Genomic DNA, 26,491 nt, shown 5'->3' with positions numbered 1-26,491 from the left:
TGAGACAGCGTGTCCTTAAAGCTGTATACCGATAATTCTCTTTCAGATACAGTGATATAAATACTCCGAGTGCTGCAGTGAGAGTAATATGGAAAAAGATGATCCGCTGTGGCAACTCCTAACGGGAGCAGCTGAAGGAAGAAGAAGAAATAGAAGTGAGAGTAACAACGCTAAAGCAGTTATGGTATTTGGAATACTATGGCTGTTCCCTGGACAATTATATTGTTACGAGTTAATTACAATCAGAAGCATTACACTAATAAACAATATGCAGTTAGTTTCTGTGTATTTATAAAGCCGCGTCATGAAAATAATGAGTAATAACACAAGAACAGTAGCACTGCTTTGACGCTGGGTGCCGCCAGTTTGCAAAACCGAAGCGGAGAACTTGCGTACGACAAGGCATGAGGTACCGTGGAAAAGTGCGCGGCTTTACACCAAGTGTAGGTTTTATACATCGCGATTTGAACGTGGAAAAGTTCTTACGCAACATTTCTGTGCGTACGCACCGTTTATACATGAGGCCCCTGGTGATCTGTCCATAATTGCAGAACCCATTTTTAAGCTAACTGATAAAGATACACAGATAACACAGAATTGTCAGTTTTAGGGATGTCACACACATAATCATGTAAGTATGTAAGTAGTTTGATTATTTGTTAAAGATATTTGCTAATGTTATTTTAAAACAGTGTGATCTTGTGACGTATAGGCAAATGTTCACCCAGGGACTCAGGGTTGGGAATGGAAAGGAGGGATGGATGTTATTTAAATCTTGGAGGACAAAATTTTATTAACTGAAAAATACTACTGATAGATGTTGAGTTTTCAGTCGACTAGATTACTGTAATACACTCCACTCAGGACTACCCAAAAAAGATATCAATCGATTGCAACGAGTGCAGAATGGAGCTACCAGAATCTTAACTAGGAAAACGAAAATTCGAGCATATCACCACAGTTTTGATGTCACTACACTGGTTACCTGTACCATTTAGAATTGACTTTAAAATCCTGTTTATGGTTTACAAAGCCTTCAATAATCTCACTCCATCTAAAATTTCGGAATGTCTTTCACCTTATAATCCAAATCGTAACCTTAGATCATCAAATGAGTGCCTGCTTAGAATTCTAAGAGCTAAACTTAAAAGAAGTGGTGAGGCGGGCACCCTTCTGCTGCTATGTACCTAAAATCTGGAACAGCCTGCCAATCGGAATTTGTCAGGCTAATACAGTGGTGCACTTTATAAAACTGCTAAAAACACATTATGCCCTGTGGTGGGGTGGCGCTCTGCCCGGGGTTTGTTCTCCAGCAGAACCCCCGTAACCCTGTAGTTAGGATATGGCGGGTTGGATAATGGATGGATGGAGAGATGAAAACACATTACTTTAACATGGCTTTCTCATAGCTTCATCTTAGTTAAATGCTGATGCTCTGTATATTCAATTAGTTATCATTACTATTCATGATGGCTCCATAATCCGTTACTAACCCTTACTTTCTCTTCTGTTCTTGTTCTGGTTTTCAGTGGTGGCGACCTGAGCCACCACCACCTGATCAAAGCACCATGATGTCCCTCCATTGATGGATTAAAGGCCAGAAGTCCACATGACCGTCATCATTAAGTCCTTCCATGAGAACCCTGAATACAATGAGGACTGATTGAGGTCATTTATGTTTGGTAGAATGCCTAGAGGGGTACGGCAGTGGCCTGGAACCCCTGCAGATTTTATTTTTTTCTCCAGCCGTCTAGAGTTTTTTTTTTTTTTTTTTTTTTTCTGTCGTCCCTGGCCATCAGACCTTATTTTTATTCTGTGTTAATTAGTGTTCCCTAATTTTAATTATTTTATTTTGTCATTTCTCTCTTTCATCATCATGTAAAGCACTTTGAGCTACAGTACATTGTTTGTATGAAAATGTGCTATAGAAATAAATGTTGTTGTTGTTAAAAAACATGCTAAGACTCAACTAAACACACTCACTGATACCAATCAATCCAAAAGTACAGAGTGTGAAGAAGGTGACACCTACCTATCAATGTCAAGAGACTGTCCACAACCCTATTAAGGTGGGGGCAGCCCACAGTCCTTTGCGGTTCATTCAAATGCACTCGTGGTGTGGTGTGATGTGTTCTCTTGGGTTTAATCTTGTTCTAGTTTTGACCTCATCTTTTGGATTTCATTTGGGAATTATGATTGCCTTTTGGAATTGCGTATATTGCCTTTTTGACTTATGCACTTCAGACCTTGTTTTGTTACAGAGCATTTTTGTGGATAATACAGCTTTTTAATTTATAAAGATTCAACTTTTCCCTTGTGTAACTAGATGATTTTTGGCGTTAATCTTAACATTTATGGGATATTTTGAGACTTGTGTGCTTGGAAACCCTTGAGGCCATAAAAGTCAGGTTGTCCACCAGTGAGAAGAAGCTGATGCACAAAATGACACCACAAATTAAAAAGAAGAACAGAGACAAAAAGCATTATTTCCAAAATAAATATCTGTCAGGTTATTTACCGTATAGAAGATATCCAATCCAGACAGTCTGACAAGAAGTGAACAAATCTTTTATTTCTTTTAGGGTAATCACCAATGTTATCCAATCTGATGTCAGCTTTACTTGAGCAGCTTTTTATAAAGCAGCTCATTGTCTTCAGCGTCTCTTCTGTCCAGTTTGGGTTCACGTGGACTTCATTGTTTGAGAGTCTCAAAGATTCATTGAAGTCGTTTAGGTCCCCACAATCCACCATATATTTATAATGCCAACTGTACCTTATTTGTCCCACTCTGTAAAGATATAAAGACATTGCAGACATTCTGTTAGTTCCTACTAAATAACATCTCTGTAAAAACATCAGCACTTGTCACACTGAGCCGTTGAAGTTCACTTTGATAAAAGCACAACATCACTGAAGTTTAAATATCTTATTTTACAAATGGCCAGATGAGCAACACCAAGTAAAATGAGCACTACAATAATTGAAACCTGCAAACTGTGACATGTTTAAAAATAATTCTATGCAAACAGTAACATTATTCTGATTTTTTGTTTTTGAAAGAGTAAATAAAGGAGAAATAAAGAGGACATATGACATTTAAGGACTACACTGACAAAGCACCAGAAGAACACAGAATGGTGCTTATCCAACTTTTAACAGACATGGAGAGAATTTGAAGATGAAAGTCTGCTGAGATGCTGTTCCCAGTCTTCTGGTGTTTCTCGTCTCTTTTAGTGTTCACTCACCAATGTTTGACTGCAGTTTTCTCTTTCATTTGCTCCATTTCTAAATCCTCTTCTTCTCTGCCTTTCAGACCAGAAACCTCAACCTGTCTCACAATGGTTGACCCAAGATAAAGAGAGCTATCACTGAGAGTTGTAAAAAGATGTGAAAACACATCTACTATGTGGGGCTATGGCAACAGTCCAGCAAATGGTGTTAGAATTCAGCCACATGTAACTGCGACCAGATACAACAACAACAACAACAACATTTATTTCTATAGCACATTTTCATACAAACAGTAGCTCAAAGTGCTTTACATAATGAAGAATAGAAAAATAAAAGTCACAGTAAGAAAATAAAATTAGTCAACATTAATTAACATAGAATAAGAGTGAGGTCCGGTGGCCAGGGTGGACAGAAAAACAAAAAAAAAAAAACTCGGCTGGAGAAAAAAATAAAATCTGCAGGGATTCCAGACCATGAGACCACCCAGTCCCCTCTAAGCATTCTACCTAACATAAATGATCAGTCCTCATTGTATTTAGGGTTCTAATGGAAGGACTTGATGATGATGGTCACGTAGACTTCTGCCTTTTAGTCCATCAATGTAGGAACATCACGGTGCTTTGAGTAGGTGGAGGTGGAGCAGGCCACCACCACAAAGAAACCGGAAAAAGAAACAGAAGAGAGAGTTGGGGTCAGTACGGATTTTAGAGCCACCATGAATAGTTATTATGATGAATTGAACATACAGAGTATCAGGATTAAATTAAGTGAAGTTATAGAAAGGCCATGTTAAAGTAATGTGTTTTCAGCAGTGTTTTAAAGTGCTCTACTGTATCAGCCTGGCGAATTCCTATTGGCAGGCTATTCCAGATTTTAGGTGCATAGCAGCAGAAGGCCGTCCCGCCTCACCACTTCTTTTAAGTTTAGCTTTTGGAATTCTAAGGAGACACTCATTTGAGGATCTGAGGTTACGATTTGGAATATAAGGTGTCAGACATTCCGATATATAAGATGGAGCAGATTATTTAAGGCTTTATAAACCATAAGCAGAATTTTAAAGTCAATCCTGAATGACACAGGTAACCAGTGTAGTGACATCAAAACTGGAGAAATGTGTTCGGATTTTCTTTTCCTAGTTAGGATTCTAGCAGCTGCATTCTGCACTTGTTGCAAATGATTTATGTCTTTTTTGGGTAGTCCTGAGAGGAGTGCGTTACAGTAATCTAGTCTACTGAAAACAAAAGCGTGAATTAATTTCTCAGCATCTTTCAGTGATATAAGAGGTCTAACTTTTTATGTTTCTTAAGTGAAAAAATGCTGTCCTAGTGGTCTGATGAATATGTGATTTAAAATTCAGATTACAGTCAACAGTTACCCCTAAGTTTTTTACCTTCCGTCTTGACTTTTAATCCTAATGCATCAAGTTTATTTCTGATAACCTCATTGTATCCATTATTGCCAATCACTAAAATTTCAGTTTTCTCTTTATTTAGCTTGAGAAAATTACTATTCATCCATTCAGAAATACCAGTAAGACATTGTGTTAGTGAATCGAGAGAGTCGGGTCATCAGGTGCTATTGATAAGTACAGCTGTGTGTCATCAGCATAGCTGTGGTAGCTCACGTTGTAACCTGAGATAATCTGACCTAACGGAAGCATGTAGATTGAGAATAACAGCGGACCCAGGATAGAGCCTTGTGGAACACCATATTGGATATCATGTGTCTTTGAGTTGTGATTACCACAACTAACAAAGAATTTTCTCCCTGCCAGGTAGGATTCAAACCAATTTAAGACACTGCCAGAGAGGCCCACCCATTGACTAAGGCGATTTCTAAGAATGTTGTGATCAATGGTGTCAAATGCAGCACTCAGATCTAAGAGGATGAGAACAGATAAATGGCCTCTGTCTGCATTTCACCCAAAGTCATTTACTACTTTAACGAGTGCAGTTTCTGTGCTGTGATTTGTTCTAAAACCTGACTGAAATTTATCAAGAATAGCATGTTTATTGAGGTGGTCATTTAACTGCATAATGACTGCCTTCTCTAGAATTTTACTTAAGAAGGGCAGGTTAGAGATGGGTCTAAAATTTTCAAAAGCAGGGGGTCGAGATTATGTTTCTTAAGAAGGGGTTTAACTACAGCAGTCTTAAGACAGTCTGGAAAGACCCCCGTATCTAATGACGAATTTACTATGTCAAGAATATTATCAATTAGCACGCCTGATACTTCTTTGAAAAACCTTGTTGGTATTGGGTCAAGGACGCAGGTGGAGGGTTTCAGTTGCGAGATTATACTATGTAATTCAGGTAAATCTATCCTGGTGAAAGAGTTTAATTTGTTTATAACAGGATGCTGGGGCTTAGGATGTTCCACAGTTTTGGGGAGATATACTATGTTATTTCTAATATCATTAATTTTTTGTTTGAAAATACAGCAATAGCCTGACAGGTTACACTGGAAGTATTTTGGAGGCATTCCTTTCTGTTACCTGGTTTAACAGACTAAACTAATCGACTAAATCAATCATAGAGAATAAAACTCTGGGATTACTAGCATTGTTATTTATAATCTTAGAGAAATAGCAGCGCCTCTCAAGACGGACAGTGTTATTGTATTCTGTTATTTTAACTTTTAATATCTCATAATGGATAGTTAGTTTAGTCTTCCTCCATTGACGCTCAGCTCTACGACATGTTCTCTTTAAATCAGACACTCTTTGGGTCTTCCATGGTATAACAATGCTAGAAGATTTTTTCACTGTCTTTTCAGGTGCAACTATGTCAACAGCAGCTCTCACTTTAGTATTAAATCTTTCCACCTTACTATTTACATTATCCTCGCTATTATAGTTGGCACTATAAACGGACTGATTGCTTAGAATGTTTGTAAGTTTTAAAGCCGCTGATGAGTCAAAGAAGCATTTTTAACAATATGCTTCTCATGAATGTTTTCTATCATTATGTGTTGTCATTCATCCTGCAGATCTTATGGATGGTGAAAGAGAACAATTAAATGTAAGAGAAGTACAATTGAAAAGTGATGTGTTTATTGTAGGGGCTCAGAACATATGAGGGCCCTATTGACATCAGCTCTTTAAAAGCTAGAAAGCCCACCCTACATAAAGGTCGGTGTGGTGGGTAACTGTAGTCAGACCCTTTTGAACAGCAGATTAATTGTTCATACAAGAATTGCTACAGTGGATTGTGATGATTCAGATGTGTATGGCAGATACTTGAACCTTTACAGCTGACAGATCTCCAGTACAAGGCGGCCTAAGGCGTGAAAGACTTGACAAGCTGAACAGGAGTGCAGTGTATTCTGGGAAGGCTGAAAGGCAAAGCAGGCTGCAGAGTATTGTGTGCAGTTAGAAGTGCAGCTTTGGATTTCCATTGGAAAGTAACCTTGACTTTGTGATAATAAATTAATAACACTCTGTGTGTTTAGAGGACCTGCAGGCTCTGCTAATGAGATGGAAAGAACACAGCCAGGTGCTCACTTTATTGGGGACAAATTAATTTTATCAAAGCTTTAACTCTAATGAATGTGAACTTGCATGTTATTTTGTGTGAAATGTAATTAATTTTATTGTTTTGTTTTGAATTGAACACAAGTGCCATTTTGTTTCCTAATGTGAGTTGCCATTTTGTGACACCAATTTCATGATGCGATAATCCATCACTAGACAGTGGCACCTCATGACGTAATTGGCACAATGACTTAGATGTTGGTGTAAACCTTTGTCCAAGACTGCAGATACATTTGTGTAGAGTTTGGACATATTGCTGCTGACTGTAAGTACAATGCAGAATATTCTGTAAAATCAGCAAAACTTATCATTGGTGAGGTGGAGGTTTGTAGTCCAACACTGTTGAAGAATTCACTGAGCACTATGGTGCAAAGTTTAATAAAAAATAAACAAGAATTAATGGACTCTGGGGATTCATAATATTTTAGAAGTTCATCACTAGTGATTAAATTAAATCATATCTACAGACCCTTAAAACTAAAGCTGATGGTGCTATCAGTCAGACCCCTGGTTTTTAGGATCACCGCCTCTCCCACTTTTCGCTGAAAGTCTGTCTGCTGCACAGAGAAGTCGCTACCTTTTATGTCATCAGGTGCTCATTAGCTCAAAAATAAAACAGTAAAGATCAACAGCTTTGTAATTTCAAACCCTATGTTCATAATGCTGATGTAATGGACCTTGTAGTTATGTCTTCATTATTGTATAATGTTAATTTATTAACATGTATTTTCATTTAACATCTTCCTGTGGTTTTTCTCACTGTGTGATGGTTGTGATGTGTTGTCCTCACTATAACGTGATGCCATCTGCGATTCTGATTTCATTGTGAGTCTGATGAGTGTTTTGAATGTGTCCACATTTCCCAGTTTTGATTGTTTCCTTTTGACTTTTAGTTTTTCTTTTCATTTTGTGTGTGGCTTGTTGAATCTCCCAGTTTTGACTTTCAGTCTCACACATTCAACATGATAGAGACATTCTAAAGATACTTGAAATAATCAACTAAATATGAAATTAGTCGAGGCGCTTTGAGCCTTTGTGAAAATCAGTCTCAGATCGTAGCAGACATTAAAGACCTGAACATGAGATGCGTATTTACAGAGATGAGGCAGAACCAAAACATGCAGGAGTATTATTCTTACAAGTGTCTACTATGTATTGAGCCTTTTTATTTTTTTGGGGTTTCCCTGAACCTGGAATATCAATTTTGACTTTATGCTGGGGATTTTAACACTCAAAGAATCAACTTCTAAAATCAGAATTTTGTTTAGAGCTTCAGTTTAGAAGTGATATATTTTTTACATTCATTTTCTAGGCCATTTTCTTTTTGAGAACCGTGCTGCTAATTGGTGTGTTGCAATATTTGTTCCCATGGGAATTTACTGTGAAGCTGCAGGGTTACGTCACCTGTGATGTCATCATTGTGCTGTTATAAACATCACCTTAAAATACCCACCAGTACAACTACTTGCTTTGAACTTTGATTACTAGTATTTTGTAACAAAGCTCTGCCCCTTGACTATGACGTTTGGTTTACAATTTGCCTCTAATGTTTCTGCCTTGTTGATTTTTGGTTTTTGACCTTTGCTTTGTCCTCATGATTCTCATCTTTATTATTTTAACCGATTTCCCTTTTTACAGTCAGTTCAATTAGAAGACCGATTAGAAAAAGACTGCAAAAACACAAAACAATGAACATCCTCTTCATCAGTTAATTGTGGAGTCAAAGAAACTGGCTGATCAATGCAGGGGCAGTGAAAATAAAAATCTAGTAGGCCTCAGTCTTGTCAAATAGTCTGAGATTCTTTGCCTTTTCTGGCATCTAAAGGTAATAAAGTCAGCTTTTAAAATCAGTGTTGCTTGGTTTTCGATCTTCAGACACTGAGTTATGCTTCTTATAACGCCAAAGTAGCCTTTATTGTCTCCTTGGAATAGGCGTCATATTAATTTATGATACAAGTCACCTGAGTGGAGAAACAGCCCTACAGCCTGATGCTGCCACCACCGTACTTCACTGCTGTAATGGTGCTGTGCAGGTGAAGAGCAGGGTCTGGTGTCCTAGTGATGTGATGCTTAGAACTGAGGACAAAGACATCAATCTTTGTTTCATCAGACCAGAGAATTTGTCTTCTCACAGTTTGAGAGTCCTTTGGGTGCTTTTTGTCAAAATCTAAGTGGCCTTTCATGTGTCTTTGACTGAGAATCAATCAATCAATCAACATTTATTTATATAGCACATATTCATACAAAAAAAATGTAGCTCAAAGTGCTTTACAAAATGAATAGAGAAATAGAAGACACAATAAAAGATAAACATAAGTCAACATTAATTAACATAGAATAAGAGTAAGGTCCGATGGCCAGGGTGGACAGAAAAAACAAAAAAAAAACTCCAAAGGCTGGAGAAAAAAATAAAATCTGTAGGGGTTCCAGACCACGAGACCGCCCAGTCCCCTCTGGGCATTCTACCTAACATAAATCATCATATTTTCATGGAAGGACCTGATGATGATGGTCACGTAGACTTCTGGCTTTCAGTCCATCAATGTTGGAGCATCATGATGCTTTGAGTAGGTGGTGGTGGCGCAGGCCGCCACCACAAAAAAACGGAAAAAGAAACAGAAGAGAGAGTAGGGGTCAGTACGGAAGAAGAGGCTTTTGCTTGGTCACTCTGTCATAAAGACCAGATCAGCAGAGTGTGACATGGACATGTTGTTCTTCTGGCAGTTTCTCCAATTTGCACACAGGTTTCTCTGAAGCTCAGTCAGAGTGACCATCAGCTTTTTGGTCATCTCTCTTAACCAGTCCATTGTCCACTAATTGCTCAGTTTGACTCTCTGCTCTAGGAACAGTCCTGGTTGTTCCAAACTTGTGTCGTTTAGGAATGCACTATAGTGGTATTGCCATGCAAATGGAGTTAGGCTCATTTCATAGTTTGTATGTAAATATAAGGCAGAGAACAGCACAGCTTAGTAAAACAGGAACACACCATGACTGGATATGCAATGTATTTGTCTGTTGTTCAGTGAAAATAAAAATCTAGTAGGCCTCAGTCTTGTCAAATAGCCTGAGATTCTTTGCCTTTTCTGGTGTCCTAAGGCAATACAGTCAGCTTTTAAATCAGTGTTGCTTGGTTTTCAATCTTCAGACACAGAGTTATGCTTCTCATGAGACCAAAGTAGCCTTTGTTATCTACTGGTTGGATGGTAGGAAAGAGCAGAGTCAAGTTAAATTTAATTTATTTAAAGTGGGATGATAAAAGTGTTTGCTTAGACTTATTCACTAATAAACTTAATAAGATTAAAAGAATCGCTATGACATACAACTCAAATGAAATAAAGATGTTGAAGAAGACACAGGAAAACTGAAAAAGCTGTGTATGTTTGTAACGTCTCCAACAAAAGATAAGAGGACAGAGCTGAAGATCACAAGGGAGTGAAGAGATGGCCGGTTTTAAGTAACACCAGGGTGGCAGAGGGGAACAAAAGATGAGAGCATGAGAATTAAAAAGACATCAATGATAAAGAGAAACACACAGCGTGGCACAAAGCAACAGAAACTGACGCGATCTTCTCAGCCACATTGTATCTACCACCATTTCAAATGTGTTCTGCTTCCATCTTAGTGCTCAGTAATTAAATGTACCTTACGGCCTCCTCAAGACTTCTGATTATGAGTTGATGAAGACTTCGTAACGCCTCTTTGTGCTGTGGAGCTGCAACCTCATTCTGGAGATATTGCCTCACAAAACTGAAGTTAATTCTATCAATCCAGTCCAACTTTGTCGAGATCACATCATTTGGAAAAGGAGCAAACAAAGAGATGAAGTGCGGGAGGCTGCTGTCTCCTTTCCTGGCTTCATATTGTTGAAATAAGCGACATAAACTCCAAAATGTACTGTCATTCCAACCACCTGAAAAACTGGAAGGGAAAAGAATTAATTAGAAATCCACTGAATTTAGAAAGCAAGATGTATGCTGTGATGATTTTTATGAACAAATCTGAATTAAAACTAAAGCATAAAACAGGAATAAAAGAGTAAAAAATCGTTATTTGTCAAAGTACAAAAAATATAAAAAAAAGAATAAAATCCATCTCCTTAACACAACAGTCCTCCATCTAACTGACTCCTCAAATCAACTCCACCCTTACCATGCTGCGTAAAAAAGACGTCGCTAAAGTATCAGAAATTACTGAAGTCGCTACAGACCAGCAGGACAGGCCAAGAAGAAGAAGAAGAAACAAACAAAACGGAGAGACCAGAAATGAACACTGGGATTGCAACAGGGTCTGTTGGCCAACCAGCTCCCAACAGTAGCAGACTGCCAACTTCTCAATAGCAAAGCCACGTGACCTGTTGGTCTGAGCCTCATAAAGTAAAAGTACATCAATTAAAGGCATCCTTCACAATTTAAAGAAGAGAACCAGAGACGTTCAATTGTGAAGCCAGCATACCAGGAGAAGGTGGGAGCGGAGGATGCCATCATCTACATGCTACACCAATCCCTCTCCCACTTGGACAGAGGCAGTGTTGCAGTAAGAATTCTGTTTCTGGACTTCTCTAGCGCCTTCAACACCATCCAACCTCTGCTCCTTAAGGACAAGCTGACAGAGATGGCAGTAGATTCATACCTGGTGCCATGGATCGTGGACTATCTTAAAGACAGACCTCAGTATGTGCATCTCAGGAACTGCAGGTCTGACATTGTGGTCAGCAGCACAGGAGCACCGCAGGGGACTGGACTTTTTCCGGTCCTGTTCAGCCAAACATACATCAGACTTCCAATACAACTCGGAGTCCTACCACGTGCAAAAGTTCACTGACGACACTGCTATGGTGGGCTGCATCAGGAGTGGGCAGGAGGAGGAGTATAGGAACCTAATCAAGGACTTTGTTAAATGGTGCGACTCAAACCACTTACACCTTAACACCAGCAAGACCAAGGAGCTGGTGGTGGATTTTAGGAGGCCCAGGCTCCTCATGGACCCTGTGATCATCAGAGAAGAATGTGTGCAGAGGGTGCAGACCTATAAATACCTGGGAGTGCAGCTGGATGATAAATTGGACTGGACTGCCAATACTGATGCTCTGTGTAAGAAAGGACAGAGCTGACTATACTTCATTAGAAGGCTGGCGTCTTTCAACATCTGCAATAAGACGCTGCAGATGTTCTACCAGACAGTTGTGGCGAGTGTCCTCTTCTACGCGGTGGTGTGCTGGGGAGGCAGCATAAAGAAGAAGGACAAACTGGTGAGGAAGGCAGGCTCTATTGTAGGCACGGAGCTGGACAGTTTGACATCCGTGGCAGAGTGACGGGCGCTGAGCAGACTCCTGTCAATTATAGAGAATCCACTGAACAGGATCATCTCCAGACAGAGGAGCAGCTTCAGCGACAGACTGCTGTCATCATCCTGCTCCACTGACAGACTAAGGAGACCCCACACTATGCGATTCTTCAATTCCACCAGGGAGGTAAATGTTAACATTATATAAAGTTATTGTCTGTTATACCTGCATTGTTATCACTCTTTAATTTAATATTTTTTTTTTATCAGTATACTGCTGCTGGAGTATGGGAATTTCACCTTGGGGATTAATAAAGTATCTATCTATCTGAAGTTGGCACCAAAAGTGCTCAGAAAAAGAAGCCTCTAAAGGCAATCCCCGGGTTACGTACGAGACAGGTTTGTTCTTAGGTTGAATTTGTATGTAAGTTGGAACAGGTTCATTATTTTAATAAATGCTATTGTTGACTAATTGTAACCAAGTGCTCTGCCAATGAATGATGGAGTTTCACTTCTCTCTTACCTTTTTATTATTTCTACTTTATTTTCCATGGTGATGGTTTTTGTCTTCTTTACTGTATCACCAGCACTTTTGTGTATCACATCAGATTTGTGTTTCATTGTTGAAGGGTGAAGACAAAAGGTTAAGATGAGCTCTTCTGCACAGCACTGTATACGCAATCACAGCAGGAAGGCACCGTTCGCCAGCACGTCTGGTGTACTGAACGAGACACAACTTCCTGCTATGTACATAACAGTACAAGCAGGTTTGCTATTGAGAATGAATGGGGGCCGTGAGGGGCAATTCATCACTCGCCAAACACACAGTCACCTCCACTTGCGTACAGTATGCTGCCTGCAGCGTCCGTCCACTGAGAGTGAACAAGGTGCGGCCAAAGGCGGGTAGTGAATTGCCCAAGACCACCCCCATTCAACAGGCAGCCACCTAAGGCACACTACAATACTGACCCCCCACCGCCCCATTCACCCTCAATGCCCTCCGTTTAGCCACAACTGGGTCACCGCTTGCAGCATCACCAGCCACCCACCAAGAATGAACAGGGTAGCCATTTGAGGGACACCGCAAGGCTGTGCGGTGGGCAGGCAGTGAAACGCCTCCCCTCTGTCCCATCCAGCCTTCCGTCCAGTCAGAAGCAATAGCCGCAGTGGCATGGTGGGCGGGCAGTGAACTGCCCCATCAATCCACCGTCCTGCACACGAGTGGTAGCTGTGGCCCCGGTGACTATGGATCCTGGGTCACTGCTTGTCGATCCCCCAGCCACCCACTGAGAATGAATGGTGTGCAGGCCCCACCACCCCATTCATCAACTGGAGCTGCCCGAGGGACACCACACTGCGTGAGCAGCGAAACTGCACCCCTCCAGCCTCCATCCATCCACCGCTGGCAGCATCCCCAGGCCTAAGATGATGGAGCGGCAGTTACTGAGGAGCCTGTGTTGCATCCCCCAGACAGATGAAGGAGCAGCTGTGGCCCCGTTCGTAAATTATATGTCGGATGTCTGAAACTTGGGGACTACCTGTATTGGATAAAACGATGGCTAAAGGATCTGGGCAGGTAAGTCGAATGTTTGAATCATGGCAGTGACAGAAGGAATGCTACTCTGCTAGACCTTTTTGCAAGACCCTTAACCTGCAATTGTTTCAGGGGTGCTGTACAAATTGCTGACCCTGCACTCCGACCACAAGCTTCTCTCTCTGTCTCTCTGGAGAGCAAGTTGGGGTATGCAAAAAAAATGGTAAATTCCAAACACAGGAAATTGTATGTGGTGAAGAAAGGATTAAAAAAAGGCCAGGTTTCAAATACAATTTCACTTTTTATTTAAGGTAATCAATTAGTCAGCAGTAATCACCCCACTGCTGAGTCACATCTCCTTATGAGATCGACTATCATATTTAGCCTAAACACAGTCATGTCCTTTTAAATTTATGTCAGGCTTTTGTGATAACACCTGGACAAACAGGGATACGTGGCTTCTGTGTGTCTGCATAAATAAACCTGCGCTGACTTCTGTTTCTGTGTGTATTTGTATGTCCAGCATTACACATTTTCATGAAAATTAAAGGATAACACAGGAATTGTCCTATGTAGGCTATTTAGCGTCTCGATGGGGGGCCCATTGATTCAGATATTGTTTGGTTTCTGCTGTTAAGTGATACATTCTTCATTTACAATGTCAGAGGATAACTTACAATGTGAAGTCAAGCGAAAAGACTAAAATACGCAGGCTTTCAAGGCAACTTGGGTCCCTTCTTGATTCCATTTTGCCTGAAGAATTGGCCTGCGTTGCCTCAAAAGCTTGCATATTGTAATCTTTTTAGTTAGCTAATTAAAGGAGTCATTTTGTTTGACTTCTCGTTAAATCCATAATGGCTAACATGGTACAACACCCTACTACTACAGAGGAGAACTTAAAAGTTAAATGACTAAAAATAAATGACAGTCCAATCAGGGAGGCTCAGGATAAGCACAACTGACCCCAATGCCAACAGGATATGAGAAACGAGAATCTGAGTTTAAACACAAATGTCTCTCATCCTGTCAAAGTGTCCTACCATTTCAAATGGCTGCAGCTCCCTGTGAGTTTGTGTTTAAATGTCTGTGAAATAAAGATGGCCAGTGTTTTTCTACAAGTGTTACAAGTACAGTATTCATGTGTGGAATCAAACACATGAGCGTGTGCAAGCCAAACCAAACCTTAGTAGAATACACTGAATGCAAACTTTCAGGTGCTTCTTAAAAAGACAACTGTTTTTGTTTTACTCCTGAGTTTATTGTGAGTTCACTTGAAGACAGGGAGCTGGCAGCACAAACCCTGGCACTTCAGCCATAACACTCATGTCAGGTCTTTGGTGAGTTAAAATGAGACGGAGAGAAAAGGACCCAAGATGAAGCACGGAGAAGGAGAACATTAACAGCAATAATATGGACTTTATATTTTAACACAGACAAAACATATTCAGCCTCTACTATCAAACATGTGGGCATCTTGAGTACTTTACTAGGGGAAAGTGCAGAGGAAGCAGAGTCGGTGACAAGCCTTTCCATTACAGCCCTAGAGTATAGGAGCACATCTCAGGAGTATGACGTTGTGACAGTTTTCATGGGGACTTGATGTCAGCATCTGTTTGTATCTTTCATTGTTTCTGTAAATAGTAAAGACCAACTGAGTATGTAGAGGAAGCTTGTGGACTACTTTGGAAGGAACACCAATCTAGAAGGCCCAAAGACCTTTAAAGGGTACCGCTGACCATACCTCAAAGGGTTAAACAGCAGCACCAGAGAGATTGTGGAGAAAGTCACTTGAAATTTGGAACCCAACCTACCTACAGGAAGTGATCAGTTGAACCCGGGTTCATTTCTGCAGACAGCTAAAGGACTTGGAGAAAAGGGGGATCCTTCTCTTTTTAGATTGTGAATTTTGGAGAAGGCCTGGCGGGCCTGTCTGATGAGATGGTGGGTGATAAAATGTTTCCCTGGATTAGAAGTATGGCTCAGTGAGATCCTCTCACAACAGGACATTAAATAAAAAACATTAAGTTGTTTGATGGACATTAATGAACTACTACTGTGTACTACTGTTATTGCTGTATTAGTGGCTTATTTATTGGGCGTTTTGTATTTCTTGTGTGGAGCTGCACCACAGTGTGGGATTTTGTAAATAGTTGATTTCTTGTTGTGTTTATTTTCTGTATTTACAAAAACAATTCTCCTTCCATTCTTACATTTGCTTCTGGTTTGCATGCTCCGCACTTGTTGTTGTGGCTAGTAGGAAGTTATGTTAGAAACACATGCTCCAGATCATTTATTCTTTTTTGTCCTTCTGCTGCCACTCTGGGGGTGAGAAAAGGGTCTCAAGGAGCGGTACAACGTCACTTCTGCTACATCCACTGTCCCCATCCCTTGTAGAGTGCCTAACAATAAGGATGACTGCAAGCAGAAGTGGCATTCAGTTGACAGTCCAGCATTGGACGGAGTTGACATCCTCTACAGTTGGACTCACAACATTACTACAATAGCAAGTGACTGCAGTGATCAATCTTTTCTTCTATTTTTATAACTTATCTGCAAGCAAATTAAACTGAGTTTATAAAGGCTGGGACTGCTAAAACTTTCATATCTTATACTTATTTCTTTTTACAGTGACATAGTAGTCAGGATTTTGGCTACACAATGATGAAAGTAATGACTATCAAGACCCTCATTGACTCCATTCAGTGGCTTGAGGATCAGGTGTGTCAGCTTTAGCTACAGATGGCAGACCACCACTACTGCTGCAAGATGCAGCCAGATGGACCTTTGAAGAAAATTAGTGACTTAAAGAGCTTTTGGCCAACACAGCTACTCGTGCTGCTCCTCTGACGCTGCAATGGCACAGAGGTGCAACTTCTTGTTGTAACATGATGCCAGCCAGAACATAAATGGGCCCACATACTAGAACCCTTTTTATCTGGCAAAGCACTCAAGATCTCCTAAGAGTGGTTCTTAAACTGTGAGACGGGCCCCCCTAGGGGGGCAAGAAGTAACAAAAAGGGGGGCACAAAGATGTGAAAAAAAGGAAACAAGAATCGAAAATATGAAAAATACATTTGTTGAATCCAAAACAAATGAACTTAAACTACATTCTGATACTAGAACAATAAATATAGAGTTAGATAAATGTCGATAAAAGTTAAGTAGGTATAATAAAATATGCATCTATGATATATCATTAACCCCTTATCAAGCGGGGTCATTTTTGCTAAATCGCTTGTAATTCGACCTCTCCAAATTAGAATCATTGCTGTTATTGAACTATCTGGAGTATAAACACATGTCTGGTCTCTTTGTAAAGGTAACATTCTCTAGTTTCACCCTTAGTAGTCAGAATCACTGTAGGTGTGACTGATCAAAAGTTATGCACATTAGAACTCACAAAAAAAACGAATTTTTTTGTTCTCGCCTAAGTTTTTTTATGAAAATAAAGGAAAATAAAGCTGCAGTAGGTAGGTGGGGACAGAAACACACTATGTACCAACAGAGTAACTTGTTGACTACTCAGATTTCAAATTTGAAAAGAATACCTGTAAAAATGACATTTTGACACCAGTTTTATGTGGGCATGCCCAGGGGCTTTTTAGAGGGACCATTATCCACATTTTGGAACGTATGTTAAAAGTGTAATAACTTTTGAATGCTTCAACCCACAGATATCAATGAGGGCTCTACTGAAAGCTTACACCTAAAGGAATCTATATCTACACACAGTGTCACTCTATTAGTTATAAAAATAATACAAACAATAAAAAATACACATTTCTATGTAAAAATAGTCAATACAAGTCTTATGGGCCAAAAATATATTTATATTTTTATTTTTACTTTTTTTATAAAATGCACACAAACTATATATATTTCTTTTACAAACTGTTACAACACAGCTCAGCGTTTTTCCATGTGCCACTTGATGGCAGCAATCACTAGCAGGCAGAAAGCACAAGGGCGTGGCACAAGTCGCTCTCTGCCATTAGACGTCTATTGGGCCGGTTGAATACTTTCACGCCGCGTACATGCATCTATTATTTAATCGAGAGTGTATTTACGTTTAAACTTCTACTTTTATTCATATTTAAAATGCGAAAAAACTTGGCGAAATCACAATAAACAACCACGCACCAACTCTGCAGACTGGCACAAATGCCACCTTCGCGCTGCTCCAATCGTTTTGTTTACAAGTAAGTATAGCAAGTTACATATCAAAATGCTCGGCTGCTCATTGGCTGTAAGTTTTGAGTGTCACTCACAGTGTCCAATCAAACTGGTAGATTCTACCAGGGTTTGGAGTTTTTCGTCATCGTTCAGCTGTCTGTGACACTCGTTGGCTATACGAGGTGCCAGTCAACCCCAGACCCGTCGTAATTGGCCAACTTAGGTGTCAATCAGAAGCCAACACTTCCGTGTAACATGCTGTAGCATGGTTATCGCCGACAGAAACAAATTACGTCTGATATGATCAATAGAAATGAAAAAAAATTACGTAGGTGGTCTCAAGTTATGAAACGTTTTCTGGAGTTTTGTCCCTTTGAGAATATATCGTGTGTTTTGGACCTAATCGTTTTACTGGATTATATTCGCTGGAGCCTTACGGACAGAATGGGATCAATACTGCTCGGAAATATTGATGTTTGACTTGCAGTGGGTCTTCAAAGGTAGGCACAGTCAACTCTTAAAAGTATGTACTTCTCTGTAAAAAAGGCTTTTGTGTCAGTGCTGTGGTTGTTGTGTGTCAAAATGGTTTATATCATCGGTAAGACGAGACTTTGAACGCTGTTATGACCCGGGACCGGTACGTGTGCGCGAAAACAACAAATTGGTATTAGTGGGCTTCTTTCAAAACAACATTAGGGGAGCGCAATTAAAACTGTTATGAAAACTCAGGTTGCCAATACTTAAAGGTTGAGAAATGCTGTCCTAAAACTTAGATAAATGGCATATCAATGATTACAAAGTCTGAACAAAAATGTTGGCACTTAATGGGGTTACCCCTCATATTTTTGCTGAAAAGTGTGACAAATGGAAATGTACCCCTGGTCACACCATCAGAGCTCAAATCTTTGACCTCTGGGAGAAAACAGACAAATAGCTTTGGACATCCAGGAGTTCTAGTGGTGGTACAGCTAATTACAGCCAATTATTCATCAGTGCATTCCCTGACTCTTGGGCGACAGACCACATGGCATCCACTGTGGATGGATGTGTGATTTGGCAGACATTAACAAAATGACTAATTCAACAGGAATGACAAAATCAAAGCCACATAGAAAACCAGGATCAAAAAGCCAAAATCCACAAACTCAGATAAAGTGAACTGCACAATGAGAGTTTAAATGTCTGCCACATGCTGATGCCATTCAGTGCGTCTTCTGGGGACACAAACCTAACAACATAACCTCCTGTCATAGCAACATTTGACCAAACGGTGGCGACATCACTGGAGATTGAAAAAGACAATCATAAAAATACCATTATTGAGAACATTTTAAATTAAGAATATCTTCTGAAGTCCTATGATTGCAAATCTAAGAAAAGACAAAAAGGTGTATTTATTTGGGGAATATTTAAAAAGAACAGATATCACAACACCCTGCTTCTTGAAGGTGTTGTATTCTTCATGGAAAGGGCAGTTTGAATCCTCCAGCAGTTTCTTTGCAGGGAGTCAGCAGGTCAGTAGAAGTCAGCACAGGAGTGATGGACACCCATTTTGAAAACATAAAGTCCTTTGAACCAAACAGTTCACCTCACTGTGGGACTCACACATTCTTGGTAAGCTGTGCTCAATTTATCATCATTTATGTCACTGCTATTAATATTATCAAAATATAAAGGAGTAGTATGGCTTACTCACCCACTCACACACCTCAGCCCTTTGAAGCTTCATCTCAATCGACAGCTAATGCTGTGATACAGGCAACATGTCCCAAGAATGGGACGATTGTAGGACAATGAGACTGAAACTGGGCTTCAAGTCCCTCTTATAGTTGGCAGAGATGCAGCACTGTGCCTGACTTCACAGGATACGCATGGCCTAATACCCCACTGTGCTACATGACACAAAGGTAACATGACAAATACAGACGATCAAACCACTGGTTTTATACACGAATGCTAAATTGCATGTGCGTTCCATAGTAGCAGCGATTTAAGCATTCGACATGACATACAAGTCCCCACACGTCACTGACCGAGGCAAAGCCACCAGTATGCACCATGCTACATTTCTGGCATGGTAACTATGGCCAAATGAAGACCTTTTCAATAATCTCGACAGGGTGGGTTGCTTGCTTCCATCAGAGGTCCATACACCAACTGCTTCGACGTGAGTTTAGAGAACATAATGAATGCGATAAGAAACACACCGTCAGTGGTGGTACACAGGCAGGTAGATCCTTTTCATCACTTACATCAGGCACACCCTAATAAAGTCCTTACCACTTATCATCATGGTGACAGCATCCTCCACAGTCTGACGTGGGTTTGTGAATGTCCTGATAGCCACAAATCACAAACACTCCCTGTGAAATGCAGTGCACAGGTACGTCTTTTTGTGTCACCGAAGGCTGTGTTTAGTCACAATGCATTTAAAAAACGTACTCCTCACTCCCCTTAATGTTCATGTGAACCTTCATCTGAAAAATGTATGAGTCCAAACCGGATTGTGCAGTGTTGCCAATCACTAACTGTTACTTTTCTCACACAGTACAAGGCAGGCACAATCCCTGGACAGGGCGACAGTCTGTCACAAGGCAAACTCACACACACTTGGGCCAATTCAGTGTCACCAGTTCACATAACTTGCCTGTCTTTTGACTGTGGGAGCAAACTGAAGCACCCGGATGAAATTCATGCTGACACGAGGACCCAGGACATGAACTCTGGTCTCCTTACTGTGAGGCAGCAGCACTATCACTGTGGCGTCCATTACTACCTATTATGATGTTATAATTGACATTATCTATGAGGTGAAATTCGGCCTGCTGTCATGGACTTGGTCAAGTGTGTTCTTCATTTTACTGTGAACACCACTTGAGACAATAAATCTGAAACCCAAACTGCACCCAGGTCTCCAGATGAGGCCTCACCAGTGTGTCATAAATCTTGAGCGTCACCTCCTGTGACTTGTACTGCACACATCAAGGCGCTATATAACCTGACACTCTGTTAGCCTTCTTAATGGCTTCTGAACACTGGCTGGACGTTGATAGCTTAGAGTCCACTACGACTCCTAAATCCTTCTCATAAGGTGGACTCTCGATGTTCAGACCTCCCATTGTGTATTCAAACTTCATATTTTACCACATATATGTAATATTTTATATTTACTGACATTAAACTTCATCTGCCACAAATCTGGCCAAGCCTGTCTGTTGTCCAAGTCCTTCTGTAATGATTCATTGGATTACAGTTTGTCTGCCAATCCACTGAGCTTGGTATCACCTGCTAACGTAATCAGTGATTTATAGTCCAATCCAAATCATTTACATATATTATAAACAGCAGTGAAACCAGCACTGACCCCTGTGGAACACCACTATTAATATCAGCCAATTCTGACTAGATTCTTTGCACCATGACCCTCTGCTTCCTGTGCAAAAATTTCATATGCTCTCCCCTAGCTGTATCCTTTTGTTGCTTCCTCAGAGAATTCCATCATATTGGTATAGCAATACCTTCCACTTCTGAACCCAGGCTGACTATTCAGTAAAATTCCTGTCCTTGCCATGTGTTGCTCAGTCTTCTTCTTAATAATTCCTACTGGTCACCCTTTTTCAAATAACAAGGTAATATTTGCTATTTTCCAGTCCTTCAGAAATTCCCCAATGCGCAGTGACTTTCTAAAAATATGTGTCAAGGTTTTATATATGTCCTTGCTGGCCTCCTTAAAATTCAAGGATAAATGTTATCTGGTCCTGGTGATTTGTTTGGTTTCAGCCTATTTAATCTGAGCAGCTCTTCTCCTGTACAATTTCCAAATCTCTCGGTACCGCCTTAGTAGTTTCTGTTACCACCTAGATGTTATCCACTTCCTCACAGGTGAAGACCACAGAAAACTATGAGTTTAGACCAGCGGCTATTTCGCTGTCTCTATCTTTTAATACTCCTTTACTATTTCTGATGCTTTTCACCTCCTCCTTGATTGCTCTTTTACTATTAAAATGCTGAAAGAATCTCTCAGGGTCATCTTTCGCCCATTACATTCCTATCTGCCTTTTAGCGTCCCTAAAATCCTTCTGAATGTTTGCCCTCCTCTACTTATACGCGCTATGAATCACAGTGGAGTTATTAGTCTTATATGCCTTATTGGTCTGTTTTTTCCTTGGCAGCTCCTTTTTCAACTCTTTATTAACCCACTACAGAGTTTTTTTTAATTTCCTACTAATTTTAAATTTAGGTACTATATGTACGTGACTTGCATTACATGTAAAACATTTTTAAACCTTTTAACTTTAATTTCACTTTTTGTTTGTGAATTGTGACGTTTACTTAAAGTGCAGCAAAAAAGTATTTGGTGTCCAGGGATTCATTAACCCCTAAGTATGTGGCGGTTTAAGGGTTAACAGCATATCCAAGTCCGTCCTCTTTAGACTTTGGTCCTGCTTGAAATTTGCGTTACCAAAGTTAAACTTAACAGTTTTAGTCTTTGTATTTGCTCTCTTAAAAAACTCTGAGAACTGTATTATGTTATGGTCATGTGACTCTAGCAGACCTCTAGACCCTGAGTTCTATCCTGATTATTACAAAACACTAAATCTGGACAGGCTTCACCCCACATTGATGTGTTAAAAAACTCTAAAAACTCCTGCTCTTGTGCTCTACTATTTATAAGGTTAATATTCAAGTAGTTGCAGTCCCCTATGACTATACTGTCACCCTGTAAACCTTCCTTTTTAGTATTACTAAACAGCTGTGCATTCAAATTACTGTCTGCATTGGGTGGTCTGTAACACACTCCTAAAGTAAGGCCTCTTTCAGTAATGTTTTCCAAACAAAGCCAGATGTCCTCACTAAGATGGGGCTCATCGTTCAGTTGAAGAAGACTTGCATTTAAATTCTTTTTGACATAAATGGCAATCCCTCCTTTTCTTTTCTGTCCTGTCAATCCTTCCTAATAAATGTGTAACCCTCCATGTTCTACTTACTGCCATCTTTGTTACTTAGGCAGGTGTCTGTTATTGCCACAATATCATAAATATGTTCAGCTAAATTCAACTCCAACTCACTTGTTTTATTTTTAATACTTCTATCTTTTTTAATGTGTTACTAATTTTCCTTTCGCACTTAATCTTTAGGATAGTATTTACATTACTATGCATTTTTATTTATACACAATTGTTTGCCCCCATGTACAGTTCTAAACCTGGCCTGCTCTAAACTCCATGCCACACCATTGTCCAGTTTAAATTATCCTCAATTAACACACTGATATGCCCCCAACACATTGGTGCCCCTCTGGTTCAATGATGTGAGAAAAAAGATTAAAAGCAAAGGGAGTTCCTTCTGCTGGGTCAGTGATGACCAAGATGGACATTTAAAGCTCAAACATAAGAAAGTAATAATGTTATGCAATGGCTTCACATCCTTGATTTCCTACTGCCTTGGGACTCTTAGGCTGAGGCTTTGTGTAAGACTGAACTAGAAAATCAGTATTTAGAAATTGGGAGATGCATTTAGGAGATGGCTGGATTGAGGTAACCATTTTGCTTTATGTTGGTGGCTCAGGTTTAATGAATATGTTTAACTGAATAAGAGAATAAAAAGGATGAGTGACCAACACTGACCTCACTGCAGATGTCCTGCATTACTTACCGGATGGAGGATATATTATCTAAGCAGTTAGATACATGGTCAATGAAATCATACATTCCACAGAATATGGAGTCCACCATCATGTCAACCTGAGTTGAGGAGCACTCTATGAAGTCCATCACACTGTTCAGCATCTCTTTATTCCACCTGCAGGATACAAAGACGTCCTTATCTGAAAGTTTCACATTTCTGCTCTGTTGAATGTATTGGCGGATGTCACTGTAACACGTCCTGTCATGCCTGTAAAATAAAAACAATTTAAAGATTGTATGACTGCATATTTCAATAAATCATTAAAAACATTTTGACAAGAAAATGCCTTGCAGTGCAACAAAGCTTGCCAGTCTTATTTACTGTAATAAATACGCAGGAATACTCAAAAAGAGATGGGGGATATCCTCATATTATATCCGATGGACAATATGCAAAAATTAGGCCAAAAGAATCAAATATTTGAAACATTCGACAAGAGACATTGATTAAAATGGAGTTTATACAGGTGCTGGTCATAAAATTAGAATATCATGACAAAGTTGATTTATTTCAGTAATTCCATTCAAAAAGTGAAACTTGTATATTAGATTAATTCATTACACACAGACTGATGTATTTCAAGTGTTTATTTCTTTTAGTTTTGATGATTATAACTGACAACTAATGAAAGTCCCAAATTCAGTATCTCAGAAAATTAGAATATCAATTAAGACCAATGCAAAAAAAAAAGGATTTTTAGAAATGTTGGCCAACTGAAAGGTATGAACATGAAAAGTATGAGCATGTACAGCACTCAATATTTAGTTGGGGCTCCTTTGGCCTGGATTACTGCAGCAATGCGGCGTGGCATGGAGTCGATCAGTCTGTGGCACTGCTCAGGTGTTATGAGAGCCCATGTTGCTCTGATAGTGGCCTTCAGCTCTTCTGAATTGTTGGGTCTGGCGTATTGCATCTTCCTCTTCACAATACCCCATAGATTTTCTATGGGGTTAAGGTCAGGCGAGTTTGCTGGCCAATCAAGAACAGGGATACCATGGTCCTTAAACCAGGTACTGGTAGCTTTGGCACTGTGTGCAGGTGCCAGGTCCTGTTGGAAAATGACATCTGCATCTCCATAAAGTTCTTCAGCAGCAGGAAGCATGAAGTGCTCTAAAACTTCCTGGTAGACGGCTGCGCTGACCTTGGACCTCAGAAAACACAATGGACCAACACCAGCAGATGACATGGCACCCCAAACCATCACTGACTGTGGAAACTTTACACTGGACCTCAAGCAACGTGGATTCTGTGCCTCTCCTCTCTCCTCTCTTCCACTCTGGGACCTTGATTTCCAAAGGAAATGCAAAATTTACTTTCATCAGAGAACATAGCTTTGGACCACTCAGCAGCAGTTTTGTCTTTAGTCCAGTCGAGACGCTTCTGATGCTGTCTCTTGTTCAACAGTGGCTTGACACAAGGAGTGCGACAGCTGAAGCCCATGTCTTGCATATGTCTGTGTGTGGTGGTTCTTGAAGCACTGACTCCAGCTGCAGTCCACTCTTTGTGAATCTCCCCCACAGTTTTGAATGGGTTTTGTTTCACAATCCTCTCCAGGGTGCGTTATCCCTATTGCTTGTACACTTTTGTCTGCCACATCTTGTCCTTCCCTTCGTCTCTCTATTAATGTGCTTGGACACAGAGCTCTGTAAACAGCCAGCGTCTTTAGCAATGACCTTTTGTGTCTTGCCCTCCTTGTGCCAGGTGTCAATGGTCGTCTTTTGGACAACTGTCAAGTCAGCAGTCTTCCCATGATTGTGTTGCCTACAGAAATCGACTGAGAGACCATTTAAAGACTTTTGCAGGTGTTTGGAGTTAATCAGCTGATTAGAGTGTGGCACCAGGTGTCTTCAATATTGAACCTTTTCACAATATTCTAATTTTCCGAGATACTGAATTTGGGACTTTCATTAGTTGTCAGTTATAATCATCAAAATTAAAAGAAATAAACATTTGAAATACATCAGTCTGTGTGTAAAGAATGAATCTAATATACAAGTTTCACTTTTTGAATGGAATTACTGAAATAAATCAACTTTGACATGATATTCTAATTTTATGACCAACACCTGTATAGCAGAAAATGGTGGCAGGAAATGGTCATGACAGTAAATGACAAGAATGGAAGTGACGTTATCGATGATGGCTGGAAGTGACATCATAGATTGATTGTTGTGCTGGGATTGTGGAGTCATGGCCATTTTTGTGAAACCTGGTATGTATGTAGGTGAATTATTTTTTTCTTCTTTGTTTTTGTAGATGGAGAGAGAGAGGCATTAGTACATATAATCAACCCTTTATCTTGCAGACTATTACTCATCTTAGGACTTGTTGGCTGCTTCCTAAGCACCCGTGTGTGACACATTCCGAGGACCATTATATTGTTACAAGTTAATTACAATCAGATGCCTTAAACTAATAAACAAAATGCGGTTAAATTTAGTGTATATGATAAAGCCGCGTCAGGGATGTGGATCTAAAAAAGAAAGGGAAAACACTGCTTTGACTGGGTGCTGCCAGTTTGTAAAACCGAGTGGAGAACTTGCGTACACCAGGGATTGAGCTGGTGTGAAAATGTGTGTGGCTTTATGCCAAGTTTAGTTTTTATACATCTCGATGTGAGCGTGGAAACGTTCGTACGCTACATTTTTGTGCGTATGCACCGTTTATACATGAAGCCCATGGTCTCTCTATCTAGCAGTTTCTCAATGATGTACTTAACGGGGAGTTCAGCACCATCGATACATTGGCTCAATACGGCACCAAGTCCTGTGTCTGATGCATCAGTCTGGAGGATAAAAGGAAAAGAGAAGTTAGGCGTTTTCAATATAGATGCTAACGTTAAGGCCATCTTCAAGTCACAAAATTCAGATTCTGTCTCTTCGTCCAAACCACCTTTACAGGTGCCCTTTACTTTGTCAGATCTGTTAAGTGTGAAACTCTCTCTGAAAAACGAGGGACAAACGTGGTAGTACCCCACCAAACCTAAGAAATAATACCCACCTCTTATTTACCGGAGAGGACCAACTGAGAATGGCATTAATTTTGGAGCA

At 40.1% G+C, this 26,491-nt stretch overlaps 1 protein-coding gene across 1 annotated transcript in view; it reads right to left on the bottom strand.

Moving 5' to 3' along the window:
* Positions 1 to 26,491, bottom strand: part of LOC120521528 — a 76,415-nt gene that overhangs the window by 3,895 nt on the left and 46,029 nt on the right. Inside the window, exons 5-7 of the mRNA XM_039743095.1 lie at positions 23,409 to 23,648; positions 10,406 to 10,681; positions 2,592 to 2,788 (exon numbers count right to left, since the gene is read on the bottom strand). Of these exons, the coding sequence (XP_039599029.1) occupies positions 2,592 to 2,788; positions 10,406 to 10,681; positions 23,409 to 23,648 (713 nt within the window). The remainder of the gene's footprint in view (positions 1 to 2,591; positions 2,789 to 10,405; positions 10,682 to 23,408; positions 23,649 to 26,491) is intronic.

This window comes from Polypterus senegalus, unplaced genomic scaffold (genome assembly GCF_016835505.1).
Source record: "Polypterus senegalus isolate Bchr_013 unplaced genomic scaffold, ASM1683550v1 scaffold_2361, whole genome shotgun sequence".
Lineage (NCBI taxonomy): Eukaryota > Metazoa > Chordata > Cladistia > Polypteriformes > Polypteridae > Polypterus > Polypterus senegalus.
The sequence above is the reverse complement of the archived record's forward strand: the minus strand, read 5'-3'. Positions and strand labels throughout refer to the sequence as shown.